Source organism: Haliotis rubra, unplaced genomic scaffold (assembly GCF_003918875.1).
Source record: "Haliotis rubra isolate DU_JTF1 unplaced genomic scaffold, ASM391887v1 Scf293, whole genome shotgun sequence".
Taxonomy (NCBI): Eukaryota; Metazoa; Mollusca; class Gastropoda; order Lepetellida; family Haliotidae; genus Haliotis; species Haliotis rubra.
The window spans coordinates 556,214-573,488 of record NW_025766961.1 but is presented as its reverse complement, the minus strand read 5'-3'; the positions used below and the strand labels follow the sequence as shown (position 1 = coordinate 573,488).

The 17,275-nt window shown below is 48.2% G+C and overlaps 1 protein-coding gene across 1 annotated transcript in view; it reads left to right on the top strand.

Moving 5' to 3' along the window:
• LOC124282131 (polycystin-1-like) overlaps nucleotides 1-17,275 on the top strand; it is a 65,917-nt gene that overhangs the window by 33,975 nt on the left and 14,667 nt on the right. Inside the window, 2 exon segments of the mRNA XM_046718105.1 lie at nucleotides 88-239; nucleotides 583-809. Of these exon segments, the coding sequence (XP_046574061.1) occupies nucleotides 88-239; nucleotides 583-809 (379 nt within the window).

Sequence of the window (17,275 nt, the reverse complement as noted above, 5' to 3'; positions counted from 1 at the left end):
CGAGGTTACTGATTACTCTTCTGTGGAAGTTGCACCAAGTAACATCTGTTTTGTGCATTCATCGGTTGTGTCTTGCTCTCCCTCCAGGAAGGCCAGCACCACATCCAGTATCCTCAAGAAGCGAGACTCGTATGGCCGAGCATACAGCGCTGGAAGCAGCTTGAAGGAGATCTCGTTTATGAAGCAGCCTAGCATCATGTCGGAGAAGTCCAAAAGCAACATGTCTGCCATCTGGAAGAGTAAGTGTCATCTGTAGTACTGTGGAAACTTCCTGGAGAAAATGTCTTGACAATATTTCTGACACATCATGGCTGTGTCTGTAACTGTATCGTGTTTCTTAGTCTGTGACAATGATTAGTGTTTATGAATTGAGTATGTAACTATTACTTGTCTGAAAGACTTGTGTCTCTAACTATCACTTGTTTCCTAGTCTATGGTAATGTGACTGACTGCATTCTCAACCAGTATTTAAGATAGGAAAACGAACTAAAGAAGTCCAGCATGAATATTTTGACTGTGTCTGTAAGGCTTGTGTCTCAAACTATGACGTGTTTCCTTATCTGTAACAATTTTTCTGTGAAGGGAACTACTACTCCTCCACCAACCACACCATGGAGTCAGAAGCTACGTGTATGCTGCCATCGTGGTGCGTGTATGTGGCATACGTCCTCAGTCTCCTCATCAGCTCTGTCTCCATCATCATCGTCCTGCTGTATGGCAACCAGTTTGGGTCGGAGGTGTCACTCAAGTGGCTGTTGTCTCTCTTCCTTGCATTCTGTTGCTCGGCCCTCGTCATCGAGCCAACCAAGGTCAGTAAAGTATTTATGATATGTGTACAGTTAATACTTGCCCAAACATACTTGTCATATTTTGCCTGAAAATCTACAATATATTGAGTCATTTGTTACATGCAAAGCTCACTTGTGAACCAGATGATTTTCTACTTTTTGTTGTCTTATTCATGCTAGGCATTACGTATGTTTAAATCTTTATCTCCCTGCCCTCACAACTGTGTTGTGAGTTGTTGTCAGGGAAGGCCTTGTTCAGTATACCCTAAGTTAACTACTCCAGATACCTATATGCTGGAGTTGTGGTCATGCTGTAACACAGGTAGAGTTGTGGAGGTTGCAGCCGTGTGTTGGTGTGTTGTAGGTGGCGCTGTTCAGTATACCCTAAGTTAACTACTCCAGATACCTGTATGCTGGAGTCATGCTGTAACACAGGTAGAGTTGTGGAGGTTGCAGCCATGTGTTGGTGTGTTGTAGGCGTTGCAGGTGGTGCTGTTCAGTATACCCTAAGTTAACTACTCCAGATACCTGTATGCTGGAGTGGTGGTCATGCTGTAACACAGGTAGAGTTGTGGAGGTTGCAGCCATGTGTTGGTGTGTTGTAGGTGTTGCTGGTGGCACTGTTCAGTATACCCTAAGTTAACTACTCCAGATACCTGTATGCTGGAGTCATGCTGTAACACAGGTAGAGTTGTGGAGGTTGCAGCCATGTGTTGGTGTGTTGTAGGCGTTGCAGGTGGCGCTGTTCAGTATACCCTAAGTTAACTACTCCAGATACCTGTATGCTGGAGTCATGCTGTAACACAGGTAGAGTTGTGGAGGTTGCAGCCATGTGTTGGTGTGTTGTAGGTGTTGCAGGTGGCGCTGTTCAGTATACCCTAAGTTAACTACTCCAGATACCTGTATGCTGGAGTGGTGGTCATGCTGTAACACAGGTAGAGTTGTGGAGGTTGCAGCCATGTGTTGGTGTGTTGTAGGTGGCGCTGTTCAGTATACCCTAAGTTAACTACTCCAGATACCTGTATGCTGGAGTGGTGGTCATACTGTAACACAGGTAGAGTTGTGGAGGTTGCAGCCATGTGTTGGTGTGTTGTAGGTGTTGCTGGTGGCGCTGTTCAGTATACCCTAAGTTAACTACTCCAGATACCTGTATGCTGGAGTGGTGGTCATGCTGTAACACAGGTAGAGTTGTGGAGGTTGCAGCCATGTGTTGGTGTGTTGTAGGTGTTGCTGGTGGCGCTGTTCAGTATACCCTAAGTTAACTACTCCAGATACCTGTATGCTGGAGTGGTGGTCATGCTGTAACACAGGTAGAGTTGTGGAGGTTGCAGCCATGTGTTGGTGTGTTGTAGTTGTTGCTGGTGGCTGTTCAGTGTACCCTAAGTTAACTACTCCAGATACCCTGTATGCTTGAGTGGTGGTCATGCTGTAACACAGGTAGAGTTGTGGAGGTTGCAGCCATGTGTTGGTGTGTTGTAGGTGGCTGTTCAGTATACCCTAAGTTAACTACTCCAGATACCTGTATGCTGGAGTGGTGGTCATACTGTAACACAGGTAGAGTTGTGGAGGTTGCAGCCATGTGTTGGTGTGTTGTAGGTGTTGCTGGTGGCGCTGTTCAGTATACCCTAAGTTAACTACTCCAGATACCTGTATCCTGGAGTTGTGGTCATGCTGTAACACAGGTAGAGTTGTGGAGGTTGCAGCCATGTGTTGGTGTGTTGTAGGTGTTGCTGGTGGCTGTTCAGTATACCCTAAGTTAACTACTCCAGATACCTGTATCCTGGAGTTGTGGTCATGCTGTAACACAGGTAGAGTTGTGGAGGTTGCAGCCATGTGTTGTGTGTTGTAGGTGGTGCTGGTGGTGGCTGTTCAGTATACCCTAAGTTAACTACTCCAGATACCTGTATGCTGGAGTGGTGGTCATGCTGTAACACAGGTAGAGTTGTGGAGGTTGCAGCCATGTGTTGGTGTGTTGTAGGTGTTGCTGGTGGTGCTGTTCAGTATACCCTAAGTTAACTACCCAGATACCTGTATGCTGGAGTGGTGGTCATGCTGTCACACAGGTAGAGTTGTGGAGGTTGCAGCCATGTGTTGGTGTGTTGTAGGTGTTGCTGGTGGCTGTTCAGTATACCCTAAGTTAACTACTCCAGATACCTGTATGCTGGAGTGGTGGTCATGCTGTAACACAGGTAGAGTTGTGGAGGTTGCAGCCATGTGTGGTGGTGTGTTGTAGGTGGCTGTTCAGTATACCCTAAGTTAACTACTCCAGATACCTGTATGCTGGAGTGGTGGTCATGCTGTAACACAGGTAGAGTTGTGGAGGTTGCAGCCATGTGTTGGTGTGTTGTAGGTGTTGCTGGTGGCGCTGTTCAGTATACCCTAAGTTAACTACTCCAGATACCTGTATGCTGGAGTGGTGGTCATGCTGTAACACAGGTAGAGTTGTGGAGGTTGCAGCCATGTGTTGGTGTGTTGTAGTTGTTGCTGGTGGCTGTTCAGTGTACCCTAAGTTAACTACTCCAGATACCTGTATGCTGGAGTGGTGGTCATGCTGTAACACAGGTAGAGTTGTGGAGGTTGCAGCCATGTGTTGGTGTGTTGTAGGTGGCGCTGTTCAGTATACCCTAAGTTAACTACTCCAGATACCTGTATGCTGGAGTGGTGGTCATACTGTAACACAGGTAGAGTTGTGGAGGTTGCAGCCATGTGTTGGTGTGTTGTAGGTGTTGCTGGTGGCGCTGTTCAGTATACCCTAAGTTAACTACTCCAGATACCTGTATCCTGGAGTTGTGGTCATGCTGTAACACAGGTAGAGTTGTGGAGGTTGCAGCCATGTGTTGGTGTGTTGTAGGTGTTGCTGGTGGCGCTGTTCAGTATACCCTAAGTTAACTACTCCAGATACCTGTATCCTGGAGTTGTGGTCATGCTGTAACACAGGTAGAGTTGTGGAGGTTGCAGCCATGTGTTGGTGTGTTGTAGGTGTTGCTGGTGGGCTGTTCAGTATACCCTAAGTTAACTACTCCAGATACCTGTATGCTGGAGTGGTGGTCATGCTGTAACACAGGTAGAGTTGTGGAGGTTGCAGCCATGTGTTGGTGTGTTGTAGGTGTTGCTGGTGGTGCTGTTCAGCATACCCTAGTTAACTACTCCAGATACCTGTATGCTGGAGTGGTGGTCATGCTGTAACACAGGTAGAGTTGTGGAGGTTGCAGCCATGTGTTGGTGTGTTGTAGGTGTTGCTGGTGGCTGTTCAGTATACCCTAAGTTAACTACTCCAGATACCTGTATGCTGGAGTGGTGGTCATGCTGTAACACAGGTAGAGTTGTGGAGGTTGCAGCCATGTGTTGGTGTGTTGTAGGTGTTGCAGGTGGTGCTGTTCAGTATACCCTAAGTTAACTACTCCACATACCTGTATGCTGGAGTGGTGGTCATGCTGTAACACAGGTAGAGTTGTGGAGGTTGCAGCCATGTGTTGGTGTGTTGTAGGCGTTGCAGGTGGTGCTGTTCAGTATACCCTAAGTTAACTACTCCAGATACCTGTATGCTGGAGTGGTGGTCATGCTGTAACACAGGTAGAGTTGTGGAGGTTGCAGCCATGTGTTGGTGTGTTGTAGGTGTTGCTGGTGGCACTGTTCAGTATACCCTAAGTTAACTACCCAGATACCTGTATGCTGGAGTGGTGGTCATGCTGTAACACAGGTAGAGTTGTGGAGGTTGCAGCCATGTGTTGGTGTGTTGTGTTGTAGGTGGCGCTGTTCAGTATACCCTAAGTTAACTACTCCAGATACCTGTATGCTGGAGTGGTGGTCATGCTGTAACACAGGTAGAGTTGTGGAGGTTGCAGCCATGTGTTGGTGTGTTGTAGTTGTTGCTGGTGGGCTGTTCAGTGTACCCTAAGTTAACTACCCAGATACCTGTATGCTGGAGTGGTGGTCATGCTGTAACACAGGTAGAGTTGTGGAGGTTGCAGCCATGTGTTGGTGTGTTGTAGGTGGGCTGGCTGTTCAGTATACCCTAAGTTAACTACTCCAGATACCTGTATGCTGGAGTGGTGGTCATACTGTAACACAGGTAGAGTTGTGGAGGTTGCAGCCATGTGTTGGTGTGTTGTAGGTGTTGCTGGTGGTGCTGTTCAGTATACCCTAAGTTAACTACTCCAGATACCTGTATCCTGGAGTTGTGGTCATGCTGTAACACAGGTAGAGTTGTGGAGGTTGCAGCCATGTGTTGGTGTGTTGTAGGTGTTGCTGGTGGCTGTTCAGTATACCCTAAGTTAACTACTCCAGATACCTGTATCCTGGAGTTGTGGTCATGCTGTAACACAGGTAGAGTTGTGGAGGTTGCAGCCATGTGTTGGTGTGTTGTAGGTGTTGCTGGTGGCTGTTCAGTATACCCTAAGTTAACTACTCCAGATACCTGTATGCTGGAGTGGTGGTCATGCTGTAACACAGGTAGAGTTGTGGAGGTTGCAGCCATGTGTTGGTGTGTTGTAGGTGTTGCTGGTGGTGCTGTTCAGTATACCCTAAGTTAACTACTCCAGATACCTGTATGCTGGAGTGGTGGTCATGCTGTAACACAGGTAGAGTTGTGGAGGTTGCAGCCATGTGTTGGTGTGTTGTAGGTGTTGCTGGTGGCGCTGTTCAGTATACCCTAAGTTAACTACTCCAGATACCTGTATGCTGGAGTGGTGGTCATGCTGTAACACAGGTAGAGTTGTGGAGGTTGCAGCCATGTGTTGGTGTGTTGTAGGTGTTGCAGGTGGTGCTGTTCAGTATACCCTAAGTTAACTACTCCAGATACCTGTATGCTGGAGTGGTGGTCATGCTGTAACACAGGTAGAGTTGTGGAGGTTGCAGCCATGTGTTGGTGTGTTGTAGGCGTTGCAGGTGGTGCTGTTCAGTATACCCTAAGTTAACTACCCAGATACCTGTATGCTGGAGTGGTGGTCATGCTGTAACACAGGTAGAGTTGTGGAGGTTGCAGCCATGTGTTGGTGTGTTGTAGGTGTTGCTGGTGGCACTGTTCAGTATACCCTAAGTTAACTACTCCAGATACCTGTATGCTGGAGTCATGCTGTAACACAGGTAGAGTTGTGGAGGTTGCAGCCATGTGTTGGTGTGTTGTAGGTGTTGCAGGTGGTGCTGTTCAGTATACCCTAAGTTAACTACTCCAGATACCTGTATGCTGGAGTGGTGGTCATGCTGTAACACAGGTAGAGTTGTGGAGGTTGCAGCCATGTGTTGGTGTGTTGTAGGTGTTGTAGGTGGTGCTGTTCAGTGTACCCTAGTTAACTACTCCAGATACCTGTATGCTGGAGGAGTCATGCTGTAACACAGGTAGAGTTGTGGAGGTTGCAGCCATGTGTTGGTGTGTTGTAGGTGTTGCTGGTGGCACTGTTCAGTATACCCTAAGTTAACTACTCCAGATACCTGTATGCTGGAGTGGTGGTCATGCTGTAACACAGGTAGAGTTGTGGAGGTTGCAGCCATGTGTTGGTGTGTTGTAGGTGTTGCTGGTGGCTGTTCAGTATACCCTAAGTTAACTACTCCAGATACCTGTATGCTGGAGTGGTGGTCATGCTGTAACACAGGTAGAGTTGTGGAGGTTGCAGCCATGTGTTGGTGTGTTGTAGGTGTTGCTGGTGGGCTGTTCAGTATACCCTAAGTTAACTACTCCAGATACCCTGTATGCTGGAGTGGTGGTCATACTGTAACACAGGTAGAGTTGTGGAGGTTGCAGCCATGTGTTGTGTGTTGTAGGTGTTGCTGGTGGGCTGTTCAGTATACCCTAAGTTAACTACTCCAGATACCTGTATGCTGGAGTGGTGGTCATGCTGTAAACACAGGTAGAGTTGTGGAGGTTGCAGCCATGTGTTGGTGTGTTGTAGGTGTTGCTGGTGGCGCTGTTCAGTATACCCTAAGTTAACTACTCCAGATACCTGTATCCTGGAGTTGTGGTCATGCTGTAACACAGGTAGAGTTGTGGAGGTTGCAGCCATGTGTTGGTGTGTTGTAGGTGTTGCTGGTGGCGCTGTTCAGTATACCCTAAGTTAACTACTCCAGATACCTGTATGCTGGAGTGGTGGTCATGCTGTAACACAGGTAGAGTTGTGGAGGTTGCAGCCATGTGTTGGTGTGTTGTAGGTGTTGCTGGTGGTGCTGTTCAGTATACCCTAAGTTAACTACCCAGATACCTGTATGCTGGAGTGGTGGTCATGCTGTAACACAGGTAGAGTTGTGGAGGTTGCAGCCATGTGTTGGTGTGTTGTAGGTGTTGCTGGTGGCGCTGTTCAGTATACCCTAAGTTAACTACTCCAGATACCTGTATGCTGGAGTGGTGGTCATGCTGTAACACAGGTAGAGTTGTGGAGGTTGCAGCCATGTGTTGGTGTGTTGTAGGCGTTGCAGGTGGTGCTGTTCAGTATACCCTAAGTTAACTACTCCACATACCTGTATGCTGGAGTGGTGGTCATGCTGTAACACAGGTAGAGTTGTGGAGGTTGCAGCCATGTGTTGGTGTGTTGTAGGCGTTGCAGGTGGTGCTGTTCAGTATACCCTAAGTTAACTACTCCAGATACCTGTATGCTGGAGTGGTGGTCATGCTGTAACACAGGTAGAGTTGTGGAGGTTGCAGCCATGTGTTGGTGTGTTGTAGGTGTTGCTGGTGGCACTGTTCAGTATACCCTAAGTTAACTACTCCAGATACCTGTATGCTGGAGTCATGCTGTAACACAAGTAGAGTTGTGGAGGTTGCAGCCATGTGTTGGTGTGTTGTAGGCGTTGCAGGTGGTGCTGTTCAGTATACCCTAAGTTAACTACTCCAGATACCTGTATGCTGGAGTGGTGGTCATGCTGTAACACAGGTAGAGTTGTGGAGGTTGCAGCCGTGTGTTGGTGTGTTGTAGGTGTTGTAGGTGGTGCTGTTCAGTGTACCCTAAGTTAACTACTCCAGATACCTGTATGCTGGAGTCATGCTGTAACACAGGTAGAGTTGTGGAGGTTGCAGCCATGTGTTGGTGTGTTGTAGGTGTGCTGCTGGTGGCACTGTTCAGTATACCCTAAGTTAACTACTCCAGATACCTGTATGCTGGAGTGGTGGTCATGCTGTAACACAGGTAGAGTTGTGGAGGTTGCAGCCATGTGTTGGTGTGTTGTAGGTGTGCTGCTGGTGGCTGTTCAGTATACCCTAAGTTAACTACTCCAGATACCTGTATGCTGGAGTGGTGGTCATGCTGTAACACAGGTAGAGTTGTGGAGGTTGCAGCCATGTGTTGGTGTGTTGTAGGTGTTGCTGGTGGCACTGTTCAGTATACCCTAAGTTAACTACTCCAGATACCTGTATGCTGGAGTTGTGGTCATGCTGTAAACACAGGTAGAGCTGTGGAGGTTGCAGCCATGTGTTGGTGTGTGTTGTAGGTGGTGGTGGTGGCTGTTCAGTATACCCTAAGTTAACTACTCCAGATACCTGTATGCTGGAGTGGTGGTCATGCTGTAACACAGGTAGAGTTGTGGAGGTTGCAGCCATGTGTTGGTGTGTTGTAGGTGTTGCTGGTGGCACTGTTCAGTATACCCTAAGTTAACTACTCCAGATACCTGTATGCTGGAGTTGTGGTCATGCTGTAACACAGGTAGAGTTGTGGAGGTTGCAGCCATGTGTTGGTGTGTTGTAGGTGTTGTGGTGGCTGTTCAGTATACCCTAAGTTAACTACCCAGATACCTGTATGCTGGAGTGGTGGTCATACTGTAACACAGGTAGAGTTGTGGAGGTTGCAGCCATGTGTTGGTGTGTTGTAGGTGTTGCTGGTGGCGCTGTTCAGTATACCCTAAGTTACTTAATCCAGATACCTGTATGCTGGAGTCATGCTGTAACACAGGTAGAGTTGTGGAGGTTGCAGCCGTTTGTTGGTGTGTTGTAGGTGTTGCTGGTGGCGCTGTTCAGTATACCATAAGTTAACTACTCCAGATACCTGTATGCTGGAGTGGTGGTCATGCTGTAACACAGGTAGAGTTGTGGAGGTTGCAGCCGTTTGTTGGTGTGTTGTAGGTGTTGCTGGTGGCGCTGTTCAGTATACCCTAAGTTAACTACTCCAGATACCTGTATGCTGGAGTCATGCTGTAACACAGGTAGAGTTGTGGAGGTTGCAGCCATGTGTTGGTGTGTTGTAGGCGTTGCAGGTGGTGCTGTTCAGTATACCCTAAGTTAACTACTCCAGATACCTGTATGCTGGAGTGGTGGTCATGCTGTAACACAGGTAGAGTTGTGGAGGTTGCAGCCGTGTGTTGGTGTGTTGTAGGTGTTGTAGGTGGTGCTGTTCAGTGTACCCTAAGTTAACTACTCCAGATACCTGTATGCTGGAGTCATGCTGTAACACAGGTAGAGTTGTGGAGGTTGCAGCCATGTGTTGGTGTGTTGTAGGTGTTGCTGGTGGCACTGTTCAGTATACCCTAAGTTAACTACTCCAGATACCTGTATGCTGGAGTGGTGGTCATGCTGTAACACAGGTAGAGTTGTGGAGGTTGCAGCCATGTGTTGGTGTGTTGTAGGTGTTGCTGGTGGCGCTGTTCAGTATACCCTAAGTTAACTACTCCAGATACCTGTATGCTGGAGTGGTGGTCATGCTGTAACACAGGTAGAGTTGTGGAGGTTGCAGCCATGTGTTGGTGTGTTGTAGGTGTTGCTGGTGGCACTGTTCAGTATACCCTAAGTTAACTACTCCAGATACCTGTATGCTGGAGTTGTGGTCATGCTGTAACACAGGTAGAGTTGTGGAGGTTGCAGCCATGTGTTGGTGTGTTGTAGGTGGCGCTGTTCAGTATACCCTAAGTTAACTACTCCAGATACCTGTATGCTGGAGTGGTGGTCATACTGTAACACAGGTAGAGTTGTGGAGGTTGCAGCCATGTGTTGGTGTGTTGTAGGTGTTGCTGGTGGCGCTGTTCAGTATACCCTAAGTTAACTACTCCAGATACCTGTATGCTGGAGTCATGCTGTAACACAGGTAGAGTTGTGGAGGTTGCAGCCGTTTGTTGGTGTGTTGTAGGTGTTGCTGGTGGCGCTGTTCAGTATACCATAAGTTAACTACCCAGATACCTGTATGCTGGAGTGGTGGTCATGCTGTAACACAGGTAGAGTTGTGGAGGTTGCAGCCGTTTGTTGGTGTGTTGTAGGTGTTGCTGGTGGCGCTGTTCAGTATACCCTAAGTTAACTACTCCAGATACCTGTATGCTGGAGTGGTGGTCATGCTGTAACACAGGTAGAGTTGTGGAGGTTGCAGCCATGTGTTGGTGTGTTGTAGGTGTTGCAGGTGGCTGTTCAGTATACCCTAAGTTAACTACTCCAGATACCTGTATGCTGGAGTGGTGGTCATGCTGTAACACAGGTAGAGTTGTGGAGGTTGCAGCCATGTGTTGGTGTGTTGTAGGTGTTGCAGGTGGTGCTGTTCAGTATACCCTAAGTTAACTACTCCAGATACCTGTATGCTGGAGTTGTGGTCATGCTGTAACACAGGTAGAGTTGTGGAGGTTGCAGCCGTGTGTGTTGGTGTGTTGTAGGTGTTGCTGGTGGTGGCTGTTCAGTATACCCTAAGTTAACTACTCCAGATACCTGTATGCTGGAGTCATGCTGTAACACAGGTAGAGTTGTGGAGGTTGCAGCCATGTGTTGGTGTGTTGTAGGTGTTGCAGGTGGCTGTTCAGTATACCCTAAGTTAACTACTCCAGATACCTGTATGCTGGAGTGGTGGTCATGCTGTAACACAGGTAGAGTTGTGGAGGTTGCAGCCATGTGTTGGTGTGTTGTAGTGTTGCTGGTGGGCTGTTCAGTATACCCTAAGTTAACTACTCCAGATACCTGTATGCTGGAGTGGTGGTCATGCTGTAACACAGGTAGAGTTGTGGAGGTTGCAGCCATGTGTTGGTGTGTTGTAGGTGTTGCTGGTGGTGCTGTTCAGTATACCCTAAGTTAACTACTCAGATACCTGTATGCTGGAGTGGTGGTCATGCTGTAACACAGGTAGAGTTGTGGAGGTTGCAGCCATGTGTTGGTGTGTTGTAGGTGTTGCTGGTGGGCTGTTCAGTATACCCTAAGTTAACTACTCCAGATACCTGTATGCTTGAGTGGTGGTCATGCTGTAACACAGGTAGAGTTGTGGAGGTTGCAGCCATGTGTTGGTGTGTTGTAGTTGTTGCTGGTGGCTGTTCAGTATACCCTAAGTTAACTACTCCAGATACCTGTATGCTTGAGTGGTGGTCATGCTGTAACACAGGTAGAGTTGTGGAGGTTGCAGCCATGTGTTGGTGTGTTGTAGGTGGCTGTTCAGTATACCCTAAGTTAACTACTCCAGATACCTGTATGCTGGAGTGGTGGTCATACTGTAACACAGGTAGAGTTGTGGAGGTTGCAGCCATGTGTTGGTGTGTTGTAGGTGTTGCTGGTGCATGCTGTTCAGTATACCCTAAGTTAACTACTCCAGATACCTGTATGCTGGAGTGGTGGTCATGCTGTAACACAGGTAGAGTTGTGGAGGTTGCAGCCATGTGTTGGTGTGTTGTAGGTGTTGCTGGTGGCTGTTCAGTATACCCTAAGTTAACTACTCCAGATACCTGTATGCTGGAGTTGTGGTCATGCTGTAACACAGGTAGAGTTGTGGAGGTTGCAGCCATGTGTTGGTGTGTTGTAGGTGGTTTGTTCAGTATACCCTAAGTTAACTACTCCAGATACCTGTATGCTGGAGTGGTGGTCATACCTGTAACACAGGTAGAGTTGTGGAGGTTGCAGCCATGTGTTGGTGTGTTGTAGGTGTTGCTGGTGGTGGCTGTTCAGTATACCCTAAGTTAACTACTCCAGATACCTGTATGCTGGAGTCATGCTGTAACACAGGTAGAGTTGTGGAGGTTGCAGCCGTTTGTTGGTGTGTTGTAGGTGTTGCTGGTGGCGCTGTTCAGTATACCCTAAGTTAACTACTCCAGATACCTGTATGCTGGAGTGGTGGTCATGCGCTGTAACACAGGTAGAGTTGTGGAGGTTGCAGCCGTTTGTTGGTGTGTTGTAGGTGTTGCTGGTGGTGCCTGTTCAGTATACCCTAAGTTAACTACCCAGATACCTGTATGCTGGAGTGGTGGTCATGCTGTAACACAGGTAGAGTTGTGGAGGTTGCAGCCATGTGTTGGTGTGTTGTAGGTGTTGCAGGTGGCGCTGTTCAGTATACCCTAAGTTAACTACTCCAGATACCTGTATGCTGGAGTGGTGGTCATGCTGTAACACAGGTAGAGTTGTGGAGGTTGCAGCCATGTGTTGGTGTGTTGTAGGTGTTGCTGGTGGTGCTGTTCAGTATACCCTAAGTTAACTACTCCAGATACCTGTATGCTGGAGTGGTGGTCATGCTGTCACACAGGTAGAGTTGTGGAGGTTGCAGCCATGTGTTGGTGTGTTGTAGGTGTTGCTGGTGGCTGTTCAGTATACCCTAAGTTAACTACTCCAGATACCTGTATGCTGGAGTGGTGGTCATGCTGTAACACAGGTAGAGTTGTGGAGGTTGCAGCCATGTGTTGGTGTGTTGTAGGTGTTGTTGGTGGTGCTGTTCAGTATACCCTAAGTTAACTACTCCAGATACCTGTATGCTGGAGTGGTGGTCATGCTGTAACACAGGTAGAGTTGTGGAGGTTGCAGCCATGTGTTGGTATGTTGTAGGCGTTGCAGGTGGTGCTGTTCAGTATACCCTAAGTTAACTACTCCAGATACCTGTATGCTGGAGTGGTGGTCATGCTGTAACACAGGTAGAGTTGTGGAGGTTGCAGCCGTGTGTTGGTGTGTTGTAGGTGTTGTAGGTGGTGCTGTTCAGTGTACCCTAAGTTATCTACTCCAGATACCTGTATGCTGGAGTCATGCTGTAACACTGATAGAGTTGTGGAGGTTGCAGCCATGTGTTGGTGTGTTGTAGGTGTTGCTGGTGGCACTGTTCAGTATACCCTAAGTTAACTACTCCAGATACCTGTATGCTGGAGTGGTGGTCATGCTGTAACACAGGTAGAGTTGTGGAGGTTGCAGCCATGTGTTGGTGTGTTGTAGGCGTTGCAGGTGGTTCTGTTCAGTATACCCTAAGTTAACTACTCCAGATACCTGTATGCTGGAGTGGTGGTCATGCTGCAACACAGGTAGAGTTGTGGAGGTTGCAGCCATGTGTTGGTGTGTTGTAGGTGTTGCTGGTGGCACTGTTCAGTATACCCTAAGTTAACTACCCAGATACCTGTATGCTGGAGTTGTGGTCACCGCTGTAACACAGGTAGAGTTGTGGAGGTTGCAGCCATGTGTTGGTGTGTTGTAGGTGGCTGCTGTTCAGTTCATATACCCTAAGTTAACTACTCCAGATACCTGTATGCTGGAGTGGTGGTCATGCTGTAACACAGGTAGAGTTGTGGAGGTTGCAGCCATGTGTTGGTGTGTTGTAGGTGTTGCTGGTGGCACTGTTCAGTATACCCTAAGTTAACTACTCCAGATACCTGTATGCTGGAGTTGTGGTCATGCTGTAACACAGGTAGAGTTGTGGAGGTTGCAGCCATGTGTTGGTGTGTTGTAGGTGTTGCAGGTGGTGCTGTTCAGTATACCCTAAGTTAACTACTCCAGATACCTGTATGCTGGAGTGGTGGTCATGCTGTAACACAGGTAGAGTTGTGGAGGTTGCAGCCATGTGTTGGTATGTTGTAGGCGTTGCAGGTGGTGCTGTTCAGTATACCCTAAGTTAACTACTCCAGATACCTGTATGCTGGAGTGGTGGTCATGCTGTAACACAGGTAGAGTTGTGGAGGTTGCAGCCGTGTGTTGGTGTGTTGTAGGTGTTGTAGGTGGTGCTGTTCAGTGTACCCTAAGTTAACTACTCCAGATACCTGTATGCTGGAGTCATGCTGTTACACTGATAGAGTTGTGGAGGTTGCAGCCATGTGTTGGTGTGTTGTAGGTGTTGCTGGTGGCACTGTTCAGTATACCCTAAGTTAACTACTCCAGATACCTGTATGCTGGAGTGGTGGTCATGCTGTAACACAGGTAGAGTTGTGGAGGTTGCAGCCATGTGTTGGTGTGTTGTAGGCGTTGCAGGTGGTGCTGTTCAGTATACCCTAAGTTAACTACCCAGATACCTGTATGCTGGAGTGGTGGTCATGCTGTAACACAGGTAGAGTTGTGGAGGTTGCAGCCGTGTGTTGGTGTGTTGTAGGTGTTGTAGGTGGTGCTGTTCAGTGTACCCTAAGTTAACTACTCCAGATACCTGTATGCTGGAGTCATGCTGCAACACAGGTAGAGCTGTGGAGGTTGCAGCCATGTGTTGGTGTGTTGTAGGTGTTGCTGGTGGCACTGTTCAGTATACCCTAGTTAACTACTCCAGATACCTGTATGCTGGAGTTGTGGTCATGCTGTAACACAGGTAGAGCTGTGGAAGTTGCAGCCATGTGTTGGTGTGTTGTAGGTGCTGTAGGTGGCTGTTCAGTATACCCTAAGTTAACTACCCAGATACCTGTATGTATGCTGGAGTGGTGGTCATGCTGTAACACAGGTAGAGTTGTGGAGGTTGCAGCCATGTGTGGTGTGTTGTGTTGTAGGTGTTGCTGGTGGCTGCTGTTCAGTATACCCTAAGTTAACTACTCCAGATACCTGTATGCTGGAGTGGTGGTCATGCTGCAACACAGGTAGAGCTGTGGAGGTTGCAGCCATGTGTTGGTGTGTTGTAGGTGTTGCTGGTGGCACTGTTCAGTATACCCTAAGTTAACTACCCAGATACCTGTATGCTGGAGTTGTGGTCATGCTGTAACACAGGTAGAGTTGTGGAGGTTGCAGCCATGTGTTGGTGTGTTGTAGGTGGCGCTGTTCAGTATACCCTAAGTTAACTACTCCAGATACCTGTATGCTGGAGTGGTGGTCATGCTGTAACACAGGTAGAGTTGTGGAGGTTGCAGCCATGTGTTGGTGTGTTGTAGGTGTTGCTGGTGGTGCTGTTCAGTATACCCTAAGTTAACTACTCCAGATACCTGTATGCTGGAGTGGTGGTCATGCTGTAACACAGGTAGAGTTGTGGAGGTTGCAGCCATGTGTTGGTGTGTTGTAGGTGTTGCTGGTGGTGGCTGTTCAGTATACCCCTAAGTTAACTACCCAGATACCTGTATGCTGGAGTGGTGGTCATGCTGTAAACACAGGTAGAGTTGTGGAGGTTGCAGCCATGTGTTGGTGTGTTGTAGGTGTTGCTGGTGGCACTGTTCAGTATACCCTAAGTTAACTACCCAGATACCTGTATGCTGGAGTTGTGGTCATGCTGTAACACAGGTAGAGTTGTGGAGGTTGCAGCCATGTGTTGCGTGTGTAGGTGTTGTAGGTGGCTGTTCAGTATACCCTAAGTTAACTACTCCAGATACCTGTATGCTGGAGTGGTGGTCATGCTGTAACACAGGTAGAGTTGTGGAGGTTGCAGCCATGTGTTGGTGTGTTGTAGGTGTTGCTGGTGGCACTGTTCAGTATACCCTAAGTTAACTACCCAGATACCTGTATGCTGGAGTGTGTGGTCATGCTGTAACACAGGTAGAGTTGTGGAGGTTGCAGCCATGTGTTGTGTGTTGTGGTGTTGTGGTGTGCTGTTCAGTATACCCTAAGTTAACTACCCAGATACCTGTATGCTGGAGTGGTGGTCATGCTGTAACACAGGTAGAGTTGTGGAGGTTGCAGCCATGTGTTGGTGTGTTGTAGGTGTTAGGTGGCGCTGTTCAGCATACCCTAAGTTAACCACCCAGATACCTGTATGCTGGAGTGGTGGTCATGCTGTAACACAGGTAGAGTTGTGGAGGTTGCAGCCGTGTTGGTGTGTTGTAGGTGTTGCTGGTGATGCTGTTCAGTATACCCTAAGTTAACTACCCAGATACCTGTATGCTGGAGTGGTGGTCATGCTGTAACACAGGTAGAGTTGTGGAGGTTGCAGCCATGTGTTGGTGTGTTGTAGGTGTTGCTGGTGGCGCTGTTCAGTATACCCTAAGTTAACTACTCCAGATACCTGTATGCTGGAGTCATGCTGTAACACAGGTAGAGTTGTGGAGGTTGCAGCCGTTTGTTGGTGTGTTGTAGGTGTTGCAGGTGGCGCTGTTCAGTATACCCTAAGTTAACTACTCCAGATACCTGTATGCTGGAGTGGTGGTCATGCTGTAACACAGGTAGAGTTGTGGAGGTTGCAGCCGTTTGTTGGTGTGTTGTAGGTGTTGCTGGTGAAGCTGTTCAGTATACCCTAAAGTTAACTACCCAGATACCTGTATGCTGGAGTGGTGGTCATGCTGTAACACAGGTAGAGTTGTGGAGGTTGCAGCCATGTGTTGGTGTGTTGTAGGTGTTGCAGGTGGCTGTTCAGTATACCCTAAGTTAACTACTCCAGATACCTGTATGCTTGAGTGGTGGTCATGCTGTAACACAGGTAGAGTTGTGGAGGTTGCAGCCATGTGTTGGTGTGTTGTAGGTGTTGCTGGTGGTGCTGTTCAGTATACCCTAAGTTAACTACTCCAGATACCTGTATGCTGGAGTGGTGGTCATGCTGTAACACAGGTAGAGTTGTGGAGGTTGCAGCCGTGTGTTGGTGTGTTGTAGGTGTTGCTGGTGGCTGTTCAGTATACCCTAAGTTAACTACTCCAGATACCTGTATGCTGGTGGTGGTCATGCTGTAACACAGGTAGAGCTGTGGAGGTTGCAGCCGTGTGTTGGTGTGTTGTAGGTGTTGCTGGTGGGCTGTTCAGTATACCCTAAGTTAACTACCCAGATACCTGTATGCTGGAGTCATGCTGTAACACAGGTAGAGTTGTGGAGGTTGCAGCCATGTGTTGGTGTGTTGTAGGTGTTGCAGGTGGCGCCTGTTCAGTATACCCTAAGTTAACTACTCCAGATACCTGTATGCTGGAGTGGTGGTGGTCATGCTGTAACACAGGTAGAGTTGTGGAGGTTGCAGCCATGTGTTGGTGTGTTGTAGGTGTTGCTGGTGGTGCTGTTCAGTATACCCTAAGTTAACTACTCCAGATACCTGTATGCTGGAGTGGTGGTCATGCTGCAACACAGGTAGAGTTGTGGAGGTTGCAGCCATGTGTTGGTGTGTTGTAGGTGTTGCAGGTGGTGCTGTTCAGTATACCCTAAGTTAACTACTCCAGATACCTGTATGCTGGAGTGGTGGTCATGCTGTAACACAGGTAGAGTTGTGGAGGTTGCAGCCATGTGTTGGTGTGTTGTAGGTGTTGCTGGTGGCGCTGTTCAGTATACCCTAAGTTAACTACTCCAGATACCTGTATGCTGGAGTGGTGGTCATGCTGTAACACAGGTAGAGTTGTGGAGGTTGCAGCCATGTGTTGGTGTGTTGTAGGTGTACCAGGTGTTGTAGGTGGCGCTGTTCAGTATACCCTAAGTTAACTACTCCAGATACCTGTATGCTGGAGTGGTGGTCATGCTGTAACACAGGTAGAGTTGTGGAGGTTGCAGCCAT